Below are 22,848 nucleotides of genomic sequence, written 5' to 3'. Positions count from 1 at the left end.
CAAAAAAAAAAGTATATATAAAATTATTACAATATTTATAATATGATAAAGATCCTCTGTGTCATATTATTTAAAACATTTTATAAAATCATAAAAATTACATAAGTAAATATATAATTTAACAGACGCACATGTATTATTAATTTATTTTGGTGACTTAATATAGATTTATATATATTTAAATTCAGGTTTACTGAATGAGTTTATAATACTTTTGTATTTGAAACATGCTTGTAAAAAAAATTTTTCAATTAGACTTTGAAAATTAATCTCCAAAAATATATGACATTATTTTTATTGTGATAATTTTTTATCAGATATAATAATGAAAGCATTGTGGTTTAGAAGTATACATAATAATAATGTAATGAAGTAAACAGTTAAATAGAATAAAATAATAAAATTTGAGTTATATAACAGATATATAATTTTATTAAATATAAATTGTAATAAAATTTGATTTTATAATGAAAATATAAGTTCAAAGTAAAATACATTCAAAAAGTTTGAGCATTTAAAGAACTGAAGAAGTATAAATTTTCATAAGTTTTTTTTAATAAGTTAAATGATTTGATTATTGATTATTTACCAAAAATAATAATTTTATTATTAAATATAATTGATCCATTGATAAGAAATCATTATTACAATATTATGATAGACTATATATGTATATATTGTAATAATATAAAAATCAAGTATAATTTTAATAATATATATATATATATATATATATAATTATATATATACATTACAATATGTAATGTCATTATATATTTTATTGTTACAATAAAACTAGAAATTAAAATTTTGCATACATATACACACATACAGTTTTATAAATATTTTAATTAAAAAAATACATTTTTTTCTTGTTATTGTGTTTTATTAAAACTCATGATAAACTTTAAATTGTTTATTAAATATTTATTTTAATATAAACTTTATATTTGATTACAAAATAATATCTTAATATACAAAAATACAATATGTGAAAACAAAAATTTTAAAATCAATTGTTTTATATATAATCTGATTATATATTTGATTTAATATATTTATAATAAAAGTTTCAATATTAAATTTTAATATTTTTCCAAAACTCTTTATCGATTTATTGATATAAATTATAATATTTTTTTATACATATAATAAATTATAAATATCTTTCATAAATCAAATTTTTTTTAGGAAATTTTTTTAGGAAATATAAATATATAATTTTTAAAAATATGAAAGTGTTATATAATTAAAATTTTGCAAATATGTAAAATTTTAAATAATATATTTTACATTTTTACGTATTAGATAATTAATTTAAAGAAAAGATTATTTATAATTTTTATTCATTTTATACTCATTACACAATATATTAATACTTACAAATTCAAATTCAAATTAATTCATATTGCAAACTCGATATATTTTTTATAATTAACTCAGAATTAAAAAAAAAATTTAAAACATTAATATATGAATTAAAATATAAAGATTATTTATAATGTAATTATACAGTAATATCTTATAAAATGAATACATGCATGTATATACATAAAAATAATTGTGCATTGTATATTTTTGGAGCTTATGACAATCTTATAAAAAATATGAAATAATATTAATCATTACAAATAAAATTAATTTTTTAAACAATTTATAAAAAATTATAAATTTTCCCTATTTGAACATAAATATTATATGTGTGTCTATGTATTTTTTAATCAAAAATATTTTTCAATAATAAAATTCTCATATTTGTATTAAATTTATTTTTTTTTAAATAATTTCTATATTAAATATATTAATATTCGTAAATTATTTTTATATTGTGTATAATTTTGATTAAATGTAATATCCCTAGATTGTTACTAATATGCTTAGTATTTAAAGATATTATATTGTAAAGATATTATATTGTACAGTATAGTATAAAAATATTAAAAATATATAAGAAATATAATTTATTTATTTCAATTCATTGAATATAATGTATAATAAATTTATCATTTCATAATATTTTTTTTTATTTCTTGAAAAAAGTAAACGTGATAAATTATTTTGAAAATAGAAAGTAACATGTTCATGTTATTGATTGTGCCATCTATAAACTTACTGTATCATTGCTATTATAGACGATTGAATTATTCACTTGGTGTTTTTCGGTTGTACGATTACAGTGTTTTGTTCGGGATGCCTTGCTTTTATTACAGTCAGTATGTGTATGTGTGTACAGGTTAGATATTTGATGATTTCGGGATACATATAAAAATCATTTTCAAAAATTGATTATTCCGCGCAACATGCTAGAAGTTGGGAGTCGTATTTGTATGTACTGGATGAAAATACGTTTATCATTTCCATTATTTGAATTTATTCATTTTGTAGTGAGTATTTGTAGCGAATAAATAATTTCATTTGTATTCTAATTTAAATTTATTCTTTATTATTGATTGTTAACCTTACTAATATTTTTAATGCATTTTTAATAAGTCAATGTTGAATATTTTATTATTTTCATATTTATTAATCTATTATAAGTTAAAAAATATTATTTATTTGTTTTTTAATGCTTTATATATATTTGCACGTATACACACACACACACACACACACCATATATATATATATATATATATATATATATATATATATACATATATATATATATATACATACATACATACATACATACATACATACATACATACATACATACATACATACATACATACATACATACATACATACATACATACATACATACATACATACATACATACATACATACATACATACATACATACATACATACATACATACATACATACATACACACATACATACATACATACATACATACATACATACATACATACATACATATATACATACATACATACATACATACATACATACATACATACATACATACATACATACATACATACATACATACATACATACATACATACATACATACATACATACATACATACATACATACATACATACACGAAATATTCTTATGCGCGTGTGTATATAGTAAAAGTCAGAAATGAGTATTAATCGTAAAATATTTATTTAATAATATTTATTTAATAGTTATGTATATGTCAAATATGATATATTAAAAATATCTAAATCTTTTGTTATTAATTTATATTCATACATTATTGTACTTTTAATCAGTTTCTAATGTATGTTTCAATATAAATATAAAATTTATGAAATAAATTGCTTGTCTTCAAGATCTTTACTTTCATTAGTACATATTGAAAATATATACATATTGAAAATAATGACAATTAAATATAGCAAACTATATAAATTTATTAATATTAAATTTAAATGTCATAATAAATATTTTATCAGTTTATGTAATATTTATTTATATATAATAAAATTTATATATATATATTTCATACATAATATTTGTTATATGTATTATATTTTTATATTTACATAAAATGATTATATTATATAATTACATTAGAAAAAAAAATTATATATAAATTATATAAATATTGTATAATATAAAATAACATTATGTATATGGATTTTGATATTTATAAATGTATAGAAAAATTATGTTATAAAATATAATGTTAATATTTTATAAATTTAGGAAAAAAGAAAGATAATATAAAGAAATATTAATATGTTTTATTTTAAAATAATGTTATAATTTATTGTATATCAATTATAACAAATATTTTATATTATTAAACAAACAAGTAATACATTATATTAATTTTATATTTAAATATACAAAGTATTAATATATTTATGGAATATTTTTAGAGAGTAAATTTTAAAAGTTAAAATAAAACTTGATATATAAAAATTGTTATTGAAAACTTATTTATTAAATTATAATTGAAATTTATATTAAACAAAGTAAAACATAATTTCTATCATACGATTGTATTTACTTTCTTTTATAATCTAATCAAACTTATATTGGTTATAATTTAGTAAATAATCAATTGATATTTTTGTACATCATTTTTAAATTTGTTTTAAATTCTAGAATTGAACTTCCCAAAAATGCTCTTGAAATATATTAATATATTAAATTAATTATATATATATTGATATACATAATACAATATTAACATTAAATATTATTTTATATATGATTTATTTATTTGATCTTTCTGATAAAAATGAGTATTTTTATTTATAAAACAATTAAGTGCATTTAATTATTTCAATATGTTCATTTTAATATTATGTATTTAACAAAAAAGAAATTTTACAAAAAAACAAAAAAAATTGATTATTTTAATCTAATTTAATTTTATAATCTATATAGTCTATATCATTTTTGATATTTTATAAGAAATATAAAGGAAAGAAAAGAAGTTTTGTAAAGAAATTTCATTAACATGTAAATGAAATTTTTTTCTTATATTCTCTTTAATCTAAAATTAATATTATGTAAAATACTAAAATTAATATTATGTATATTATACATAAAGTTATAAGTATTTAAATTTGATTCATTTATTTATCAAATAATTTTTTTTTATTTATATTAATTTATTTAATAAAGTACATAAAATAAAAAGATAAAATTATTCAAAATCCAAATTTTTTTTAAAATATTAGAATTAAAAGTATTAGAATAAAAATAACAATGTATATTTAAATTTTATATATTTTTTAAATATTTATATAATATTTTAAAATAAAAATTAATTTACATAATTGAATCTTAATCATTTAAAAACATATAATTTAGTTTTAAATTAGTTTTGCATAATTAATTTTACATAATTTTAATAATAAATTTTGATTTTTATTATATAAAAAATAATATTTGTATTTAAATAAAATTTTTTCTTAAATATACATAAAAATTAATAATCAATTTATAATCAATTTATAATTAAATGAAATTATCATATCACTATATCATATCATAATAACTATTATCATATCATATCAATTTATTTATTCATATATATTCATACATATAATCATATATAATATTATGATATGTCATATATATTAATTTATGTAAATTTATAAAATGAAAAACTAAAGTAATAAATAAATAGAAATAGAAATAATAAATAGAAATAGAAATAAATAGAATAAAAAAACAAAAATATATGTTATATTTATGTAAGGCATTTTTTCTGTGAAAAATTTAAAGAAATATATTTACAAATTATTTACAATATTATTTATAAATAATATAAAAAAATAATACAAAACTTTTACAAATAATACAAATTAAAAAATATTTATATTTTATAATAAAATGCAATAGAATAATTATTATATTTCAAAAATAGATTAAATCTTAAATAGATTTCTGAAAATTTTTATTTTATTTGAAATTAAAATTCTATGTATTTTAATTTAAATGTATTGTTTAAATACATTATATAATATTTGTAATGTAATGTTAAAATTTGAATATTTATAAAAAAATATAATTATTTAATATTTTGTGAACATTATACTTATTTTGAATTATATAATTATATTATTTTTTATTATCCTTTCTAGGATATATAAATAACAAAAATGTCTGTACACTATAAATTCAAATCCACGTTGGACTATGATACAGTATCCTTTGATGGATTACATATTTCTGTAGCGGATTTGAAGAAGGCTATTTTTCATCAAAAACGTATAGGAAAAAATACTGATTTTGATCTGCAAATAACAAATGCACAAACTAAGGAAGGCAAATATAAAATATTTTTATTTTTTTTATTTATTTGTTTATTAATAAATAATTTTAAATAATTATTTTTATAATAATTACCAATTTTATAATAATTGTATAGTATAAAAATATTCTTTCAGATTATACAGATGATAATGCATTAATTGCAAAAAATACTAGTCTTATTGTTGCTAGAGTTCCATTAACAATTCAGCAAAAACGATCTTGGGACAGAAATGAAGCTCCTTCTTTTAGTAATTTAAAAGATGAATCCAATTTAGGCAGAGCTGTAGATCTTACAAGACTTGATGGTTCTGAAGAAGATAAAATACGAGCAATGATGACTCAATCTACACAAGATTATGATCCCTCAAAGTAAGTTTTTTTGCAAGCAAAATTTTTATTATATTTCATTCTGCATATAATCTTATTTGTTTATATCTCTATTTTCTATTTCAAATCATTTTTTTTATATTTGTATATTAAAACTATATATTTATTTCACTAATATCTTATGATACATTTTTACAGTTATATGAAAATACGTGGAGCCAATCAAACTGGCGATGTACCTGCAAATTATCGTTGTTATAAATGTCATCAACCTGGACATTGGATTAAAAATTGTCCACTTGGAACAAATCAGGAACCTATAGAAATTAAAAAAAGTACAGGTATTCCAAGAAGTTTTATGGTTCCAGTTGAGGGACCAAGAGTTCCTGGTGCTATGATGACGCCAACAGGTCAATATGCTGTACCAGCTATTGATCAGTACGTTTTAATATATGATAAATAAAATAAATAAATGTATTATATATAAAAAAAGTTTATTTAATTTATTCTTATATTTTAGTCAAGCTTATAAAGAAGGTAAAAAAGAACGTCCACCATTTTCGCAAGATCCAGAGCCTGCTATTGAAAAACCAGAAATTCCAGAAGATTTGTTATGTAATATTTGCAAAGATCTTTTAACAGATGCAGTAATGATACCATGTTGTGGAAATTCATTTTGCGATGAATGTAAATTTTTTCTTTTATAACTTTCTATAATTTTTATATTTATTTGTAACTTAGAATTTATTATTAATTTTACATTTTTATTATATATATATGTTTATATTATATAGGTATTCGGACATTTTTATTAGAATCAGAAGAACATGAATGTCCAGATTGTAATGAGAAAGATGTTTCACCAGAAACGCTTATTCCAAACCGTTTTTTACGAAATGCTGTAATGAATTTTAAGAATGAGACTGGATATGCTAAAAGGCAAACATATAGACAATCTTCACAAACAAACAGACAGTCTACAGTACAATTAGAACAACAAAAGACTGATCAAGCAACAAGTCAAATATCAAATCAAAATAAATCTGTCCACCCTTCAAATTCAACTAATGTATCTTCACAGGAATATACAGAATCACAAACGGCAAATTTTGATTCTATTCAACAGCAATTTCCAACTAGAACTGTACAGCCACAAACAAGTAAGTATCTTTATAAATATATTTATAAGTATATTTATAAATATATATTTATATATAAGGTGTCCCAAAAATGTTGGAAGATCCATAAACTGAAGATTCTGATGTAATATAAATATATAATTGATGTAATTTTAAACATTTTCCTTTGTAAAAACTTTCGTTGATTTCGTTATTAATAAAAAATACTGGTCAATCATGGACTGCATAGCCTAATCGAACTACGACAATAGCATAGCTATATGTCAGCAATCGACCACAAATCTAAGTAACATATATTAAAGAAAGCGTATTGAATATTACAATTTTTTTCATGATATAATTCGATATAATTTTTTAAAATATTCATATTCATGTATTACATCTTATATTCAACATATTTTCTATGACATATATTGCTTAGATTTATTGTACTATTGCAGCTTGTTTAGATTAAACTATGCATTTAACTTAATGTTTTTTTCTTAATAATTTGTTAACAAAACCATAAAAAAAATTTTTGTAAAGAAAAATGTTTGAAGTTATTTTAAGAATCTGCAGTTTATAAATGTTATATTTTTGAGACACTCTATATAAGAAGAATAATATCCTTTAGTGAATTATTTAATGTTAATATAGATTTTTTTATATAATTTAATATAACTAAAACTTTTTATGTAATTAATAAATATATATGATATTAATATATCATATATATTTATAGGACACTTTTAGAAAGTCAATTCTAAAAATCAAAATAAATTTGATAAATAAATAAATAAAAATTTTTTGATTAAAACTTATTTATAGTTACAAATAATTAAAATTTATGTTAATTGAAACAAGAGAGAAAATAGCTTAGAATGAGAGTTTTTATTCTATTTTTATTACTATCGTTTTATTCTGGCATCTTTTTGTTTTATTTAACTCGAATTTAAACTGTATATATTTTATAATTTAATAGATAAACTTGAATTGATATTTTTGCATATTAATTCTTATATTTATTTGATCTCTAGAATTAAAATTCTAAGAATAGAATTCCAAAATTGGGCATTAAAAAAATTACTGTTGAAAAAATAACTAAAAATCTCAAATAAAATAATTACTTATTAAAATGCTTAAATAACATTTATTCAAATATTTCAAATTTATTCAAATATATAAGTAATTATTATACTTGATCTGTTTTTTATATAACTTTCATTTGACATTAATTATTTGCAATTATTATTATGTTTTGAACAATAAATTATTGAAATAACTTAGGGAAATAACTTTATTTATAACTTCATTTATTAAATTTTGCCCATCATTAGTTAACTCTTTTAAAAATGTTCTATAAATGTATTAATATATATCCTATAAATATATATCTTTTATATTTTTATAAAATGAAAAATAATTTGAAGTTTCCATCTAATAAATTTTTATTTAAAATTATTTATTTTTTAAATAGCCCTATTTTAACAATTTTTAACGCATTTTTTTAAATTTTTATAAAACTAAATTTTTTTTTTATGTTATAAGATTATATAAAAAAAAATAAAAACTATTTATTATATATAATAGGAAAATTTATATAAATTAATTTAAATTTAACGTCAAATAATGCAATATATAATAATTATTTATAATATAATAGATATAATATAAAAATTAAATTCCAAATATGAAAATTATAAAGATTATGTTATGCGAAATTTAAATTATTTACAAAAAGTGAATTTATAAAAACATTATATTAAAAATATTATGCAATAATTAATAACTGTATAAAAATGAATTAAGTAGATATATGAAAATATAAGTGATTTATAATTTGATTAAATATGTAAAATATTTTATTATATTATATATATTATTATGAAATGTTAAATGTTTAAATTTATATCAAAAAAACCAATTTATAACTATATATATATAAATACTATATATATATATAATATATATATAGTATATATATAGTATTATATATAATATAAAACTATATAATATATATATATATATCTAAATCTCTTTTTATTATTATTAAAAAAAGACAATATTTAATTTGCGATTTTTTATTAAATATTTTTTATTATAAAATTATTATAAAATTTATATTAAATAAATTATACAAAAAGCAATTTAAAATATAAAAGTTTGATAAAAATAAATACATAAAAAAAATTAATATTGAGGAAAAAAAAATTTTTTTTTTGATTATTTTAAATGTATTTAAGTAAATAAAATATAAAAATAAAATGTAAATAAATATAAATAAAATGTTAAAAATGTAACTATAAAAGAAACATATATGTTAAAAAATTGTATAACTATCATATAAAAAAATATTGAGTAAAAAGAAACTCAATATACTTAATTATATATTATATTATATTATATATATATATATATATATATATATATATATATATATTTGTTCAATTAAAATAGGAAAAATCATTTTTAATATAATTTTTTTACTAACAAAATTAATATTATTTAAGAATATTTTTAAAAAGAAATTAAACTTTTATATTTTTTATTTTTATAAAATTAAATTTTAATTGTTTTTTATTATTTATATTAACATATAATATTACAAAGGATATATTTTGCTGATTTAACCATTTAATGTAGGTTATATTTAACCTAAAACATAATGATATTTTACGTTTTAAATTTAACTATAATTATATAAAATATTATTATCTCATTATTTAACGATATGAAATGCAAAAAAATACAAATTTTTATATTAAATATTATTTTTAATAGCTCTTCCAGAAACAACATCAGAATCTGATTTACAAAGTGATTCTGTAACAAAGTTAACAACAGACGAGGAAACTGAAGTTCCACCACCTCCAGGAACTGAACCATTGCTTCCAATACCTGCAATTGGTAGTTCACCTGAAAGAGAAAGAGAAAGAAGTGATCCTCCAAGTCGTGAAAAGAAAGAACGTGAAAATGAATATCTAGGAGAAAGACAATCAAGAGAACGTAGACGAAGTTTCAGTAGAGATGGATATCGTGATAGGTAAAAATGTTTAAAATAAGAAAACAAAATTATATAATTAACAATTATATTTAATTATGTAATTAAATAATATATAAATTATAGCTTATAAATACTTGATATCTTGTTTGAATTAAATTAATTTTTTTAATTAAATAAAATTTTTAAATAAATTTAATATTTAAAATTATTTAATTTTACTTTTATTTATTTAATGATTATTGTTTAGAAGTGGAGAACGTGGTCGCAGAATAGAAAATCTACGGCCAGTAAATAGAAGACGTTCTTTATCTCCTAGACATTCACAACATAGTGACTATAATTCTCAAGGAGCACCATTACAACATTTAATGAATCCTCCTCCATCAAAAAATTATCAAGGATTATCATCTGATGATGGACATTATCCATCCAATATACATTATGATAATGCCATACGTAGATCAACTGAAGATCGTCCAGGCACTCCAACTGTGAGTTTGATATATTTTATTCTTGGAATGAAAAATATATTGTTCATAATTTTCTTATATAAATATTATGTAATATTATTTGTAATATTATACATATATATATATATATATATATATATATATATATATATATATATATGTATAATATTACACTATTTCACTATATCACTATTTCAGGTTGATGAACCACATTTACATGTGTCTTCTTCCGGTAATCAACCACCTTTGTTACCTTTTCCACCAGGAGAAGATCGTATTCCTCAACCAAGCTATAATCAGCCTCCACCTAATGTACCTCCACATAATCCACCTTTATTACCAGATCCATATATGAATCATCGAATACCTATGTATCCTCATCAGCAAGGCTCTCATTATGGGCCTCCACGATATGAAAGACCTCCTTATCAACAACAAGGATATAGACCATCACAACCACCTCGAAACTATAATGGACCACCAAGACCAATTAGGGGATTACATCATCGTAAGTAATATTTCAAGTTTAATTTACATAGTTTAATTATTAATAGCATATTATTAATATATTGATATAATGATATTTTTTAAATAATTGTATAATTAAATTCATTTTATTTTATTATTTATCTTAAAACAAAAAAAGTTAACATTAAACAAAAAATTAATTTGAATATATGAAATTATAAAATTTATAAGAATTTATATATTATTTTATGTTAATTTCTTTTTTATGTCTATTCTTTTTAAATTATGTATTTTTTTTATTTTTTATAATTATTATAATTATTTTATCAAAAAATTATTTTATATTTATTTTCAGATAATTTTTTTTCTAATTTAGAAATATTTTATTTAAAAATATTTTATTTCAGTTAGTTATAGAGGATTGCAACCACCACCACCAGGATTAAGTAGAAATATTCATAATGGTAATCCACCTGGGTAAGTTGATATATTTTGATAAAAATAAATATATAATATAAAAAATGATATCTCTTAATTTTTTAAAGAATTTAAGAATAATTTCTTAAATTTCTTAAATTTTAATTTATATTATATAATTAATATTATTTTTTAGTATAATTGATGATCCATTAGAAGCTTTCGAACGAATGCTTAGAGAAAAGGATGAACGAGATAGAAGACTTGGAAAGCATAGAAGAAGAAGTAGAACGCGATCAAGATCTCGCAGTTATACTAGATCTAGATCACGGTCATTTGGTCGCAGATCACCATTTCCACCTCGTTTGAGTAGATCTAGAAGTCCTCCTTCAAAACGAAGATCTTCAAGATCACCTTTACCTCTTAGAGCACGAAGTCGTACTCCAAAACGTAGATCAAGAAGTGGGAGTTTCTCAATTAGTAGGTAAGATTAAAGTTTCCATTTTATTTTTCTTTTTATAATATTTAAACTTTCTGAAATAAAATATTTTATATTACTTATAGATCTAGATCATATTCACGAAGCCAGTCTCCTAGATTATCTTTGTCACGTGATAGAGATAGAGAAAGAGATCGTGAACGTGAACGTGAACGTGAACGTGAACGTGAACGTGAACGTGAACGTGAACGTGAACGTGAACGTGAACGTGACCGTGACCGTGACCGTGATCGTGATCGTGATCGGGATCGGGATCGTGATCGAGATCGCGAACGTGATCGCGAACGTGATCGTGAACGTGAACGAGATCGTGAGCGAGATCGCGAACGTGATCGCGAACGTGAACGTGACAGAGACAGAGACAGAGAATTACTTCCTAGATATCGATCACCGGCCAGATCACCTCCAAGGTATAACTTTTATGAAAATATTTATTCAAATTATAATTAAAAAGTTATAATTGATTTATAATTATGGATAATGTTTTTAGATTTCAAAGAGAGAGGGATCGTGATAGAGATCGGCCAAGATCACGTGAACCTAGAGAAGGGTATAATAGTTATTACAATGATTCACCAGCACATGATTATCAATTCAGAGATCGAGAAAGAGATTTACCCTCTCGAGATAGACCAATTCCGAGATATCCAGTAAGAAACCAAGCAGCTCAGCATAATATACCACCTTTGCTGCCGCATCTAGTCACTGGAAGTCATCCTCCACCTCTTATGTCATTGGGACCTCCACCTACGGACAGGAAAGACTATTATGATTCCTACAACAGGTATTTCCGCCTCAATAGTACTTTAATTCATGTACACGCTAAGCAGACAGTCTACCGTGCCTTATGCTGCTGTCCTGGTTAAGACTGCTCCGGAATTATGGTGAATGTAACGAGAGCGAAATAATCAATTTTATGATACTTTAAAGATAATGTACAAATACGTTTTTTTCATATTTATATTTATGTATATGTATATTTGTACATATACATTTATTAAATGCGCGCGTGCGCATGCATACATGCATATATACGTAAATAAGAATAGTTGTATAAATTGATAAATGATACATATAATTAATAAATAAAACTTAATTTTAATAATTTATAAGAAATATATTACATAATATATGAAGAAATTAAAGAGATTATATCAAGCTATTTTTACTAATAAAAAATATTTCTTGAATAATAATAATAATAATTGGAAAAAATTTATTCAACTATTCAAATAATATTATATTTTTGTTGTCACAAGAGTGATATGTTCATAGTAGTGTGTTGTGAGATTTCTAAGTATGAATCGATATACAAATCAATATAAAACTGATTATATTAAATTGTAAAGAGTTCTTAATTTTCTACGTAAATGTGTCTGATTAAAAAATATTTTGTTTCATTCACCTGCATTTCAAGTAACTATATTATTCATTAATAATAGTAATGATTATTCCAGAATAGAAATAATATTTTATTACATTTGTAGACATCAAGAAAACATTACAATGAAATGATAAAAATAATTGTTAATTTTAAAATAAATTATTAAGTTGTAAATAATATAACGATTGCTTTGTATATATATTGTTGATTTAAAAAAGCAATCATTATTTTATTTATGGCGAAAAATCTATAAAATCATTAATAATTTTCTTTGATAAGCATTAAAAAAAATACGAGTGTTAGTTATTAAGTTTTAAAACTATAATTTAAAAATTTAACGCGATTTAAACAAAACGTCGCATTAAAAATGCATGTTATTGCTTTTTTAAATATTGATTTGATTTATAGGTGATATAAAATATTAGAAAAGTGTGTAAATGAATGTGTGTGACATACATACACGTACACGCACACATATGCGCGCACGTGTGTTTTCTGTTGTATTCTTTTGCTGTATTTTTATTAAAAAATACTGTATGTACTAAAGATTATTCAGAAGATTATTTAAATAATTATGCAAAAAATATTATATATATAATAATTCTTTTGAATAATTGCATAATAATTCCATAAAGTAAAATTCAAATATAATATCTTAATTATCCAAAATAAATTTTAAAAATGAATGAATAAATATAATAAAAATTTATTTAATAGAAGAGAAATTGTGTAATATTTTTTATTTTCAATATAATAATATCATAAAAACATGTTATTAATATTTATTCATAAAATCATGGATAATTGAGATTGAAATATATTAAAATTTATTAGAATATATTAGTTAATTTAATGCCTTATTAAATTAATTATAACTGATTTACACATTTATAACATTCTATTTGATTCTATTCTATTTCAAGATATAAAGAGAATATATTATTATTTGTTTGAATTTTCATATCTATACATTAATTAATACAATTATTAGAATTCACAAAATGATAAACTAGAAAAAGGAAGATTGTATTATTATTGAATACAATAAATCTTTCAGCCATTTTCAGCCATTCAAAATTTAAAAAAAAAAGCCAAAAAAAAAATATTATCTCAAATAAATTCTACATATAAATTATTGTCTTTATTTTATTTGATTATCATCCGTTTAATGTAATTCAATAGAAATTATATATCTTCAAATATTGGAAAAATTCAAAAAAATATTGATGACTTTATTATATCTTTTGTCAAGGATTTGAAAAGGAATTTTTTTTATATTCTGAAAAATTAAAAATGATTAAAAACGAATTTATAGTCGAAAATAATGGCGAATGTTTCAAAAAATATAAGTTGTATTATTTCTTTTTAAATAAATAATAACTTTATTTTAAAAAGGCACCAAATTAACTTATAATTCTAATATTTGAAAATCAATTTATTTTGTGATAAATTAATTTTTTCTTATATTAAAATATGTTTTTATATTTTTAAAATATTGTATTTTATATGTCTATTCTATATTTTAAATGTTTCCATTAATTTAAAAAATTTAATTTTTTTATATATATATATCAATTGCTAAATTAAAAAACAAAAAACATTTTTAAAAATGAAGCAATTAACATGAAATAAATTTTGAAATAATATATAATTTTTTTATGCTCGTATAATTCAAAATTTTCATGTAAATTGGAAAACATTTAATTGAAAGGATCTAATATTAATGAAAATAAGTATAAATAAGAAAATAATACTTATTTTCATTAGTTTTATTTTAAAATCAAAAAATAATTGTATAAATATTATTTTAAAAAATTTATAATAATATAGTGCAATAAATAAAAAATTTATTTATTTATTAATATATTTATATTTTATATATAAGATTATTAATTACAATAATATAATGTAGTAAATGAAATAAAGAAAATCTTATTATTATTAATGATCCTTTCTAATTTCATGTTCTTCAATAATAATTTTCTTTGTATTGTTAAATCATGCAATATTAATGTATCAGCTTACAAAATATGATTTAGAAAACTGATACTATACAAATTCAATATTTTATTATCTATGATAAGTAATAATTTTCATTTATATAACTAAAAAATTGATGTAAATAATCACTTAATTAATTAATCATACATATATATATATATACACATTCACAATAGATTCCCTCTTAATCGAGCTTTATGAGATCAAACTTTGATCGATTAATCTAACAATATTATTTATTTAGGTTGTAAATAAAATAAAAATATATATGTGTATATATATATATATATATATATATATATATATATAATATTTTTATTTATATATAAAATATAATAATAATATAATATTAACATATATATATAAAAAAATAGTAGTTGTTATAAAAAAAATCACTTTTTTTTGATTGATTAAAGTCAAATAAGAGGGATAATTATTAATAATTCATATTAATATTTATACTTTTATATTGAAAGTATAAAAATTTAAAATTATTTTCGAATATTGTAATTCTGATCAGCGTTCGTAAGTACTATATTGAATTTAAAATATTAAAATTATTCTTTATTAAAGAATGAATTTATTAAATTATATTATGTTAATAATGGAATGAGTGCGAATAGACATTAATATCTCGCATTTAGGCTATTTGAATTATATTTTATAAAATCATTTTTTTTTTATATTCATACGAATTTATAATATTAGTAAATTTTTATAAACGGGAAATTTATTTGAATTTTTTTACAAGTATTACTTTTATATGCATTAAGCATATTATTGAAAATTTTAAAATTTTATTATTTTTCATGCTGAAATAAATTCATAATATATAAGTTAATTATTGTTAAGCTAACAATACTAAGCTTTGCTTTTTATTAGAAAGATAAATATTTTTAACTTTGTAATTTTTAATTATATTTTCTTTTAAGATCGTTATAATAGTATTATTTGCAAAGAAAATGTAATGATATACGCGAAGTAAGGAAATATTTTTATAAAAATAACACAAATATTTATATTAATTTCCTTTTTTGTAATTAGTTATTATTATTGAATGATTGATTTTGTAATTTGCATGCATATGAGATATTATTTGTATGTACATAATGACATTAAGTTATGAAATATACAAATAACCAAAAAGTGAAAGAAGAAGAGAGAAACAAGGAAAAAAGTGTATACAGCAAGGACCAATTTGGAGATTGTGGAAGCTACCCAGCTGATTGACAGACTGCATGGTTTCTGAATCAGGTGAATTCAGGGCCAAATCAACATTTGTAACATAAGAAAATTTCCTTTTGTTTGTTTTCAGTGCTCAGTCATAAAATATTCTTAAGAAAACTATCAAAAATTAAAAATATATTGTATAATATATTATCAATATAACAATATTTATATTGTATATGGTACTATTGGTGAGTAAAATATGCAATATAATGGTTCAATATAAATAATCATTATATAAAATCATTATATAATTTTTATGTTCATAATGTATTTGAAGTTATAAATGTTGATTTATTTATTTTTCGTTTTTATGACATATTAGATAATAATTTGATAATAGGTAATTTTATTCTTTTATCTTTTCAGCTTTACTATAAAGGTTTTAATTTTTTATAGCACTTTCATAGTAAGCAAAAGATACGGTAAAATTAACTTTTTTTTAAATAAATAACACTTAGATGAAAAATTGAATTGTAACTTTTTGCTCTAGAATTAATGACATATATATAATTAAACAAAATAACATATTTTATAAAATGTATTTATGTCAAAAAATATGAATAAAAATTGTAAACTTCATAAAATGAACCTAAATTTATAGGATATAAATAATTGTATAACAATTTTTTGTTGCATTTTAAATTTTAATAATTTATAAATTAAAAAATTCATATAGAATTGATTTTTTATAAATCAAATGTATATTGCATAATTTAAATGATTTTGGAAAATTTTAATAAAAATATAAATATCTTCTGTGAATTTTTTGTCAGCAGGTATCCTGGACCATCTAGCCAACGTTTTGGTAGTCCTTTACGAGATGTACCTCACAAAAGATTTGATGATGTTGCACCTCCTGGAACAGAGGGCTACTATGATCTTTCACCACCAGGTGTAGAACTTTCTGAAAGATCTTTACGTGATGATCGTGATCGACGTTTATTAAGAGATCAAGAAGATCGTGAGCATTCTCTTAAAGATCATGATAATGAAGATCGAGATAGATTATCTTTGAGAGAAGACAGGTATAAAGCTAATTTAAATATTTAGATAATAATAAATTTTAATCATCAAATAATAAATAAAAATATAAAAAATTAAAAATTCTTTTTTTTTTTCAGAGGACGTGAACGAGATGATCGTTTACGTGAAAGAGATGACAGAGATAGAAGAATTTTAAATAGAGATCGCGAAGATCGTGAAAGACAAGGAATACCTAGAGATCACGATGATAGAATACGAGAAAAAGATGATCGTGATAGAAGAGAAAAAGAAAAAGAACGAGATGATAGGCATACTAGAGATCGTCGAGAAGACGATAGACATTTAGACAAAAAAGATTATGATAAAGATCGGTATGTATATTTCATTTAATTATTTGTATATTATGAAAATATAGTCTATTATATTAGTACATTAAGTTATTTAATATATTATTTATTTTTACATAATGAAAAAAAATTAATTATATTTATAAATAATATAATCGAACTGATTTAATTTTATTATAAAATCAAAATCGTAAAATCTATAACATTAATATTATTTTAGTTATAGAGAAGAAAGAGATCGGCACAAACAAGACGATAAAAATCGTTCTCGTGAAAAAGATAGACGTGAACGAGATTATGAATCTGAAAAAGATAGAGATCGACATGAACGTTATGAAAGACGTTCCATGGAACGAAAGAAGAATAGAAAAAGTCCAACACCTTATTCACAGAAATCTAGAATAGATATGAAAGATGTATCACCTGAACGTACAAAGAAAAAAGAAAAAGATCATGAAGAAAAGAATGAGGAAAAGAAAAAAGAAAAAAAAATTAAAGAAAAGAAAAAGAAAAAAGATGATGAAAAAGAAAAGAAAAAGAAAAAGAAAAAAGAAAAGAAATCAGGACAAAAAGAAATTGCAAAAGATGAATGTACTAAATCAACTGAACATGAAGAATTAATAATAGAAAATAAACAAGAGATTATATCACCTACAAAAACTGATGTAATAAAACCTGTTAATGAAGATGAAAATATTGATAGTAGAATAGTTTGTATTTCTACTGAAAATGCTATTGAAGAATCAATTAAAGAAGAATTTGAAGATAAATCTTTAGCTATGAATCCAGAACCCCCAGAATTTCATGAAACCAGTCCAGAAAGAATTGATCACACAGAATTTGGAACAAATCCTCCTAATCCTAATTTTAAGCCAATTCCAGAATTAAAATCTGAAATCAAACCTATTGATAGTCTTTATAGTGGATTAGATGATGCAGAAATAAATACTGTAATAACAGAAAAATATTCTTTACTTTCAGAAAATGAAGCAGAAGATAAAAATACTTTGTTAGAAGAAAAATCTCCGAAAAAAGATGAATTTTTAGCTCCAATGCCTGAACTTTCTAAATGGGAAAGAGATGAAACTACAGAAAAAACAGATGATATATGCGAATCTCCTATGGAAAAAATACAAATAGATGAACCTAAATCTACAAAAGTAGTTACATCAGAAGTATTAAAAAGAGCAGAAAATGCTATTTTTCAAAAGGCCATTAATGCTATTAGACCTATTGAAATTAAAAAGATAAGTGAAAGTAGAAAAATACTATATCAGAATCCAGAGCCTAAAGTACTTGAAGTTGAACCTAATAGAGAACCAAGAAAAAGCGTGAATGTTACTATAAATGTAGGAAGAAATGAAAGAAACGTTGAAATTACAGAACCAGTGAAAAAAGCTAAATTAGATAGGACAAAATTCAAACCTGTACCAGAAACTTATTCACCTACAAGACTTTCTGCCAAAGAAAGACTAGGTGAAAAAGTGGATGAAAACAAAGAAAGAAAAATTAGTCCTATAAAAAACTTTTTAGATAGACGCGAAACAAAGAGTGAAAATCAATCTAGAAGTCGATCTCCTAGAAATACGAGAGATAAAAGAATTTCTCCTTTATTAGATAGACGAGTTGATTCATCATTGTCTATACCAGGAAGCGAACGTAAAGTATTTCTTGATGATAGAAAACGAGATAATAAAGATCGAGGTGATCGTTCAAAAGACAGAAATGATTTTAGAAATGAAAGACATGATATAAGATCTGAAAGAGATCTAAGAATTGATTCTAGAGGAGATTTTAGATCAACTCGTAACGATTCTAAAGGGGAAAGAATAGATAAAGATAGAGATAAAGATAGAGATAAAGAAAGAAGAGGAAGAACACCATCTTGTACATTTAAAAGAAATGATATTCCAAAGATAGGTCTTTTGAAGAGTAGAGAAGAAGAAGATGATAGGCGTAGAGATAAAAAAACTAAAGAAGATAAAAAAAGAAAAAAAGAGCATCGAAGTAGAAGTAAATCTAAAGAACATAAGAAACGAAAAGAAAAAAAACATAAAAAAGATAAAGATAAAAATTTAGAGAAAAAACAAAAGCACAAAGAAAATATTGTTTTAAAAGACAAACCTGAAAGTAATGAAACTAAAATAAATTATGAAAATCCTGAACCTCCTGTTACGGAACCTATAAAAAAACAAAGGAAGAATCCAAGACTTGTATCCGATCGTAAACGTAGTATGCTCGATGAAGCTAGCTTTGAACCTGATTATAGTGCTTCAGATTCAGAATCAGATGGTGAAGATGGCAAAGTAATTTCATTGCCTGCTAAGAAACTTAAACTTGATGAACCAGATATGGAAAAAGAAATGGATATTAAATCTCTTAAAAAACGATCAAAATCTACAAGTAGTGAAGATTCATCTAGTAGCTCAGATACTTCAACTTCTGATTCTGATAGTTCTGATGAATCACATAAGAAAAAGAAGAAAAAACATAAAAAACATAAGAAAAAGAAATCTATAAAAAAAGATAGTAGTTCTGATTCAGATTCATATTCAGATTCATCAGAAACAAGTACTGATGAAGAAAAGCATAAAAAGAAGTCAAAAAAATCAAAAAGTAGGAACAAACAAACAAAAAAAAAGAAAAAATCAAAGCACAAATGACATCATTAGATGTCTTTAATATTTTAAATTCTGACAGTAATTTTTCTTTATGAATGCTTTTTAATGTAAGATCCTCTGCCAGAATTATTTACAATTATATACATAAAATTGAAATTGTTATCTGATATCTAAGAAATGATGTAGATGTTTTATTCTATATTTACAATATTATTCAGTGTTCAAAATTAATTTGAACATATTAAATTTGAACTAATTCATTACTTATTATTAATAGTTAATAATTTTTGATTGAAAAATTTAATAAAATAAGGAATGGGTAACTAAGTATGACATTTAACTTGTATTTAATTTTGAAAATTATTAAGGCCTTTACATGATTGTCTATATTCTAATTATACCTCTCAAATGCTGTAAGTAAATTCATTACAATAACTGATGTACATTATAGCATTCAGTAGATAATATCTTTAAGAAATCCAATACAATACTTTTAGAGAACAGCAATTATATTTAAGATCTCCAATATCTCAGCATTATATTGTACTTTCATAATCTAATGTCAATATGTAAAAGACGTCATGAAATAAAAAGACGAAATTCTTTTAATTCATTCTTGTTTTCGTTTTACAAAATATTAGAAATGATTTCATATAATAAAACTATATATATTCTATAAAATTTTTAAAAATAAAATTCAAATCACCTAAATTTTAATTTAATCATAAAATTTGAGTTTGAAAACTTTTTTTTTTTTTTTGTTTATTCACAATATGTGTGTTTAGTACTTAGTCTTAAATTTTTATTCATATTATACCAATATATAATTTCATATATTTATGTACTTTTTAAATTCTTAAATGTTTCTACAATATTACACAGCAATGGTAATTTTGTACTATTCTCACTTTCCTTTAGTCCTAAACTTTGCAAAAGCAAAGACCTATCAAGAGGTTGCTTTGATAAGTCACATTCTAAAATAAAGATTATTTTTAAGTATAATTTTGTAAAAAAAATTAATTTTTGTAATATATTATATTGCATATGAAGTATATTATTAAATACCTGAAATAAATACAGTAGAGCTGTACTTATATCCCATCCAATCTAAATATTCTCTGATAAGTTCATTTAAAAATATAATATCTAGAGGTGGCTTTGGAAGCTTTGTTTTATTTCCTTTATTTGAATTATCTAGTAATTTTATAACTTCTGTACGCATTTCAGCTTTTATACGACCTAGATCTCCATCAGCTTTAAGTGATTCTCTGACTGCTGAAATAAATTTATAAATAAATTTACTAATTAAAAAAAATTTAAATATAATTAGATAAAATTAAATTAATTCTAAAATATAAATATATTTTTTAATTTTAATACTTATTTTTCTATTCCAGAAAATAAAACAATGTTTATTATAACATTTGTTATTATCAAATTCATTTCTTTAATAATAGGAATTATACAATAATTAATCATATAATATAATTATAATATTAATTATTAGTTTTTATGTTGTAAATAACATTCAAAGCTGTAGAGGAAACAAATTAAATAATATAAAAAAACTATATAAGTTACTTATAAAAATTTTATATTATATTAATAAAAAATATTATATATGTGATAAAAATTAATTAAAAGTAGTTAATTTATAAATTAATTATATATAATAAAATATTTTTTAGTTAAAAATTATAAATATTTTATACATTTTCAATTTTAATAAATACCATTAATTAAATCCTTTTCCGTTGCCATTTTATCATTACATTTATAAACAAAGAAAGAAAGAATTTTGAAATAATATATATATAGATACTATTAATGATTTAAATTTCTGTCCATTGATATGTATTGTATGATATCTAATTCAAAGCTATTTCCAATTATATATATTGACTTTATATAGAAATGCAATATTTCAAAATAAAATTTTTTATTTTAATAAAATCATAAAATAAAATAAAATATTTAAAATTTTATTTTTCAATATAATATAATCAAATTAAATTAAAATTTTTACTAAATTAATTTTTTATGATAATTATTTCTATTATAATAAAATATGTGCTTTATAAAACAATTAGCAATTAATGTAATTATAATTCAAATGTCAAAAATTTTAATTTCTATAAAACAATATAATTTAATTATAAAAAAGAAAAAAATATTGATATTTGTAAACTATAAATTTAAATTTAAAATATAAAAATTTACTGTATTTTATATATATATATATATATATTTCTTATATTTTAATTTATGGTTATTTTTTATATACTA

At 20.4% G+C, this 22,848-nt stretch overlaps 2 protein-coding genes across 8 annotated transcripts; one reads left to right on the top strand and one right to left on the bottom strand.

Annotated features, from left to right (window-relative positions):
* The first annotated feature begins 904 nt into the window (after positions 1-904).
* Positions 905-21,171, top strand: LOC108002392 (E3 ubiquitin-protein ligase RBBP6). 4 transcript variants are annotated; one of them, XM_062081534.1, is made up of 16 exons: positions 905-2,233; positions 5,521-5,704; positions 5,827-6,061; positions 6,218-6,457; positions 6,540-6,706; positions 6,814-7,179; positions 9,919-10,180; positions 10,389-10,632; positions 10,810-11,119; positions 11,487-11,556; positions 11,693-11,980; positions 12,061-12,405; positions 12,486-12,779; positions 17,387-17,635; positions 17,732-17,965; positions 18,162-21,171. In XM_062081534.1, the coding sequence occupies exons 2-16, from the start codon at positions 5,539-5,541 to the stop codon at positions 20,602-20,604; spliced, it is 5,913 nt and encodes a 1,970-aa protein (XP_061937518.1). In that variant the 5' UTR covers positions 905-2,233; positions 5,521-5,538; the 3' UTR covers positions 20,605-21,171. The 4 variants fall into 4 exon arrangements, with proteins under 4 accessions (XP_061937518.1, XP_061937516.1, XP_061937517.1 ...); XM_062081532.1 differs by having other exon boundaries at positions 17,384-17,635; XM_062081533.1 differs by having other exon boundaries at positions 1,966-2,384.
* LOC108002395 (centrosomal protein 20) lies at positions 17,234-22,776 on the bottom strand. Of its 4 annotated transcripts, none has more exons than XR_009831844.1 (4): positions 22,296-22,776; positions 21,628-21,837; positions 21,269-21,536; positions 17,234-17,466 (listed from the first exon to the last, which is right to left on the bottom strand). XR_009831844.1 is itself a non-coding variant. In XM_062081540.1 (3 exons), exons 1-3 carry the CDS (start codon positions 22,321-22,323, stop codon positions 21,400-21,402), a joined length of 375 nt encoding a protein of 124 aa, XP_061937524.1. In that variant the 5' UTR covers positions 22,324-22,776; the 3' UTR covers positions 21,163-21,399. The 4 variants fall into 4 exon arrangements, 2 of the variants coding, with proteins under 2 accessions (XP_061937524.1, XP_061937525.1); XR_009831845.1 differs by having other exon boundaries at positions 21,628-21,834; positions 22,296-22,478; XM_062081540.1 differs by lacking the exon at positions 17,234-17,466 and having other exon boundaries at positions 21,163-21,536.
* Between the last annotated feature and the right edge of the window lie 72 nt (positions 22,777-22,848).

This window comes from Apis cerana, linkage group LG11 (genome assembly GCF_029169275.1).
Source record: "Apis cerana isolate GH-2021 linkage group LG11, AcerK_1.0, whole genome shotgun sequence".
Lineage (NCBI taxonomy): Eukaryota > Metazoa > Arthropoda > Insecta > Hymenoptera > Apidae > Apis > Apis cerana.
Note: the sequence above shows the minus strand (reverse complement) of the source record. Positions and strands in the feature narration are given on the sequence as shown.

What these genes read in the sequence shown, in the direction of transcription:
- LOC108002392 (XM_062081532.1), top strand. Translation starts at nt 5,539, where the DNA reads ATGTCTGTACACTATAAATTCAAATCCACGTTGGACTATGATACAGTA. An exon ending in GGGAGTTTCTCAATTAGTAG is followed by an intron (nt 11,981 to 12,060) that starts GTAAGATTAAAG and finishes TATTACTTATAG; the next exon opens with ATCTAGATCATATTCACGAA. An exon ending in TATTATGATTCCTACAACAG is followed by an intron (nt 12,780 to 17,383) that starts GTATTTCCGCCT and finishes ATTTTTTGTCAG; the next exon opens with CAGGTATCCTGGACCATCTA.
- LOC108002395 (XM_062081540.1), bottom strand. Translation starts at nt 22,323, where the DNA reads ATGGCAACGGAAAAGGATTTAATTAATG. An exon ending in GGAAAAGGATTTAATTAATG is followed by an intron (nt 21,838 to 22,295) that starts GTATTTATTAAA and finishes AATTTATTTCAG; the next exon opens with CAGTCAGAGAATCACTTAAA. An exon ending in CTCTACTGTATTTATTTCAG is followed by an intron (nt 21,537 to 21,627) that starts GTATTTAATAAT and finishes TCTTTATTTTAG; the next exon opens with AATGTGACTTATCAAAGCAA.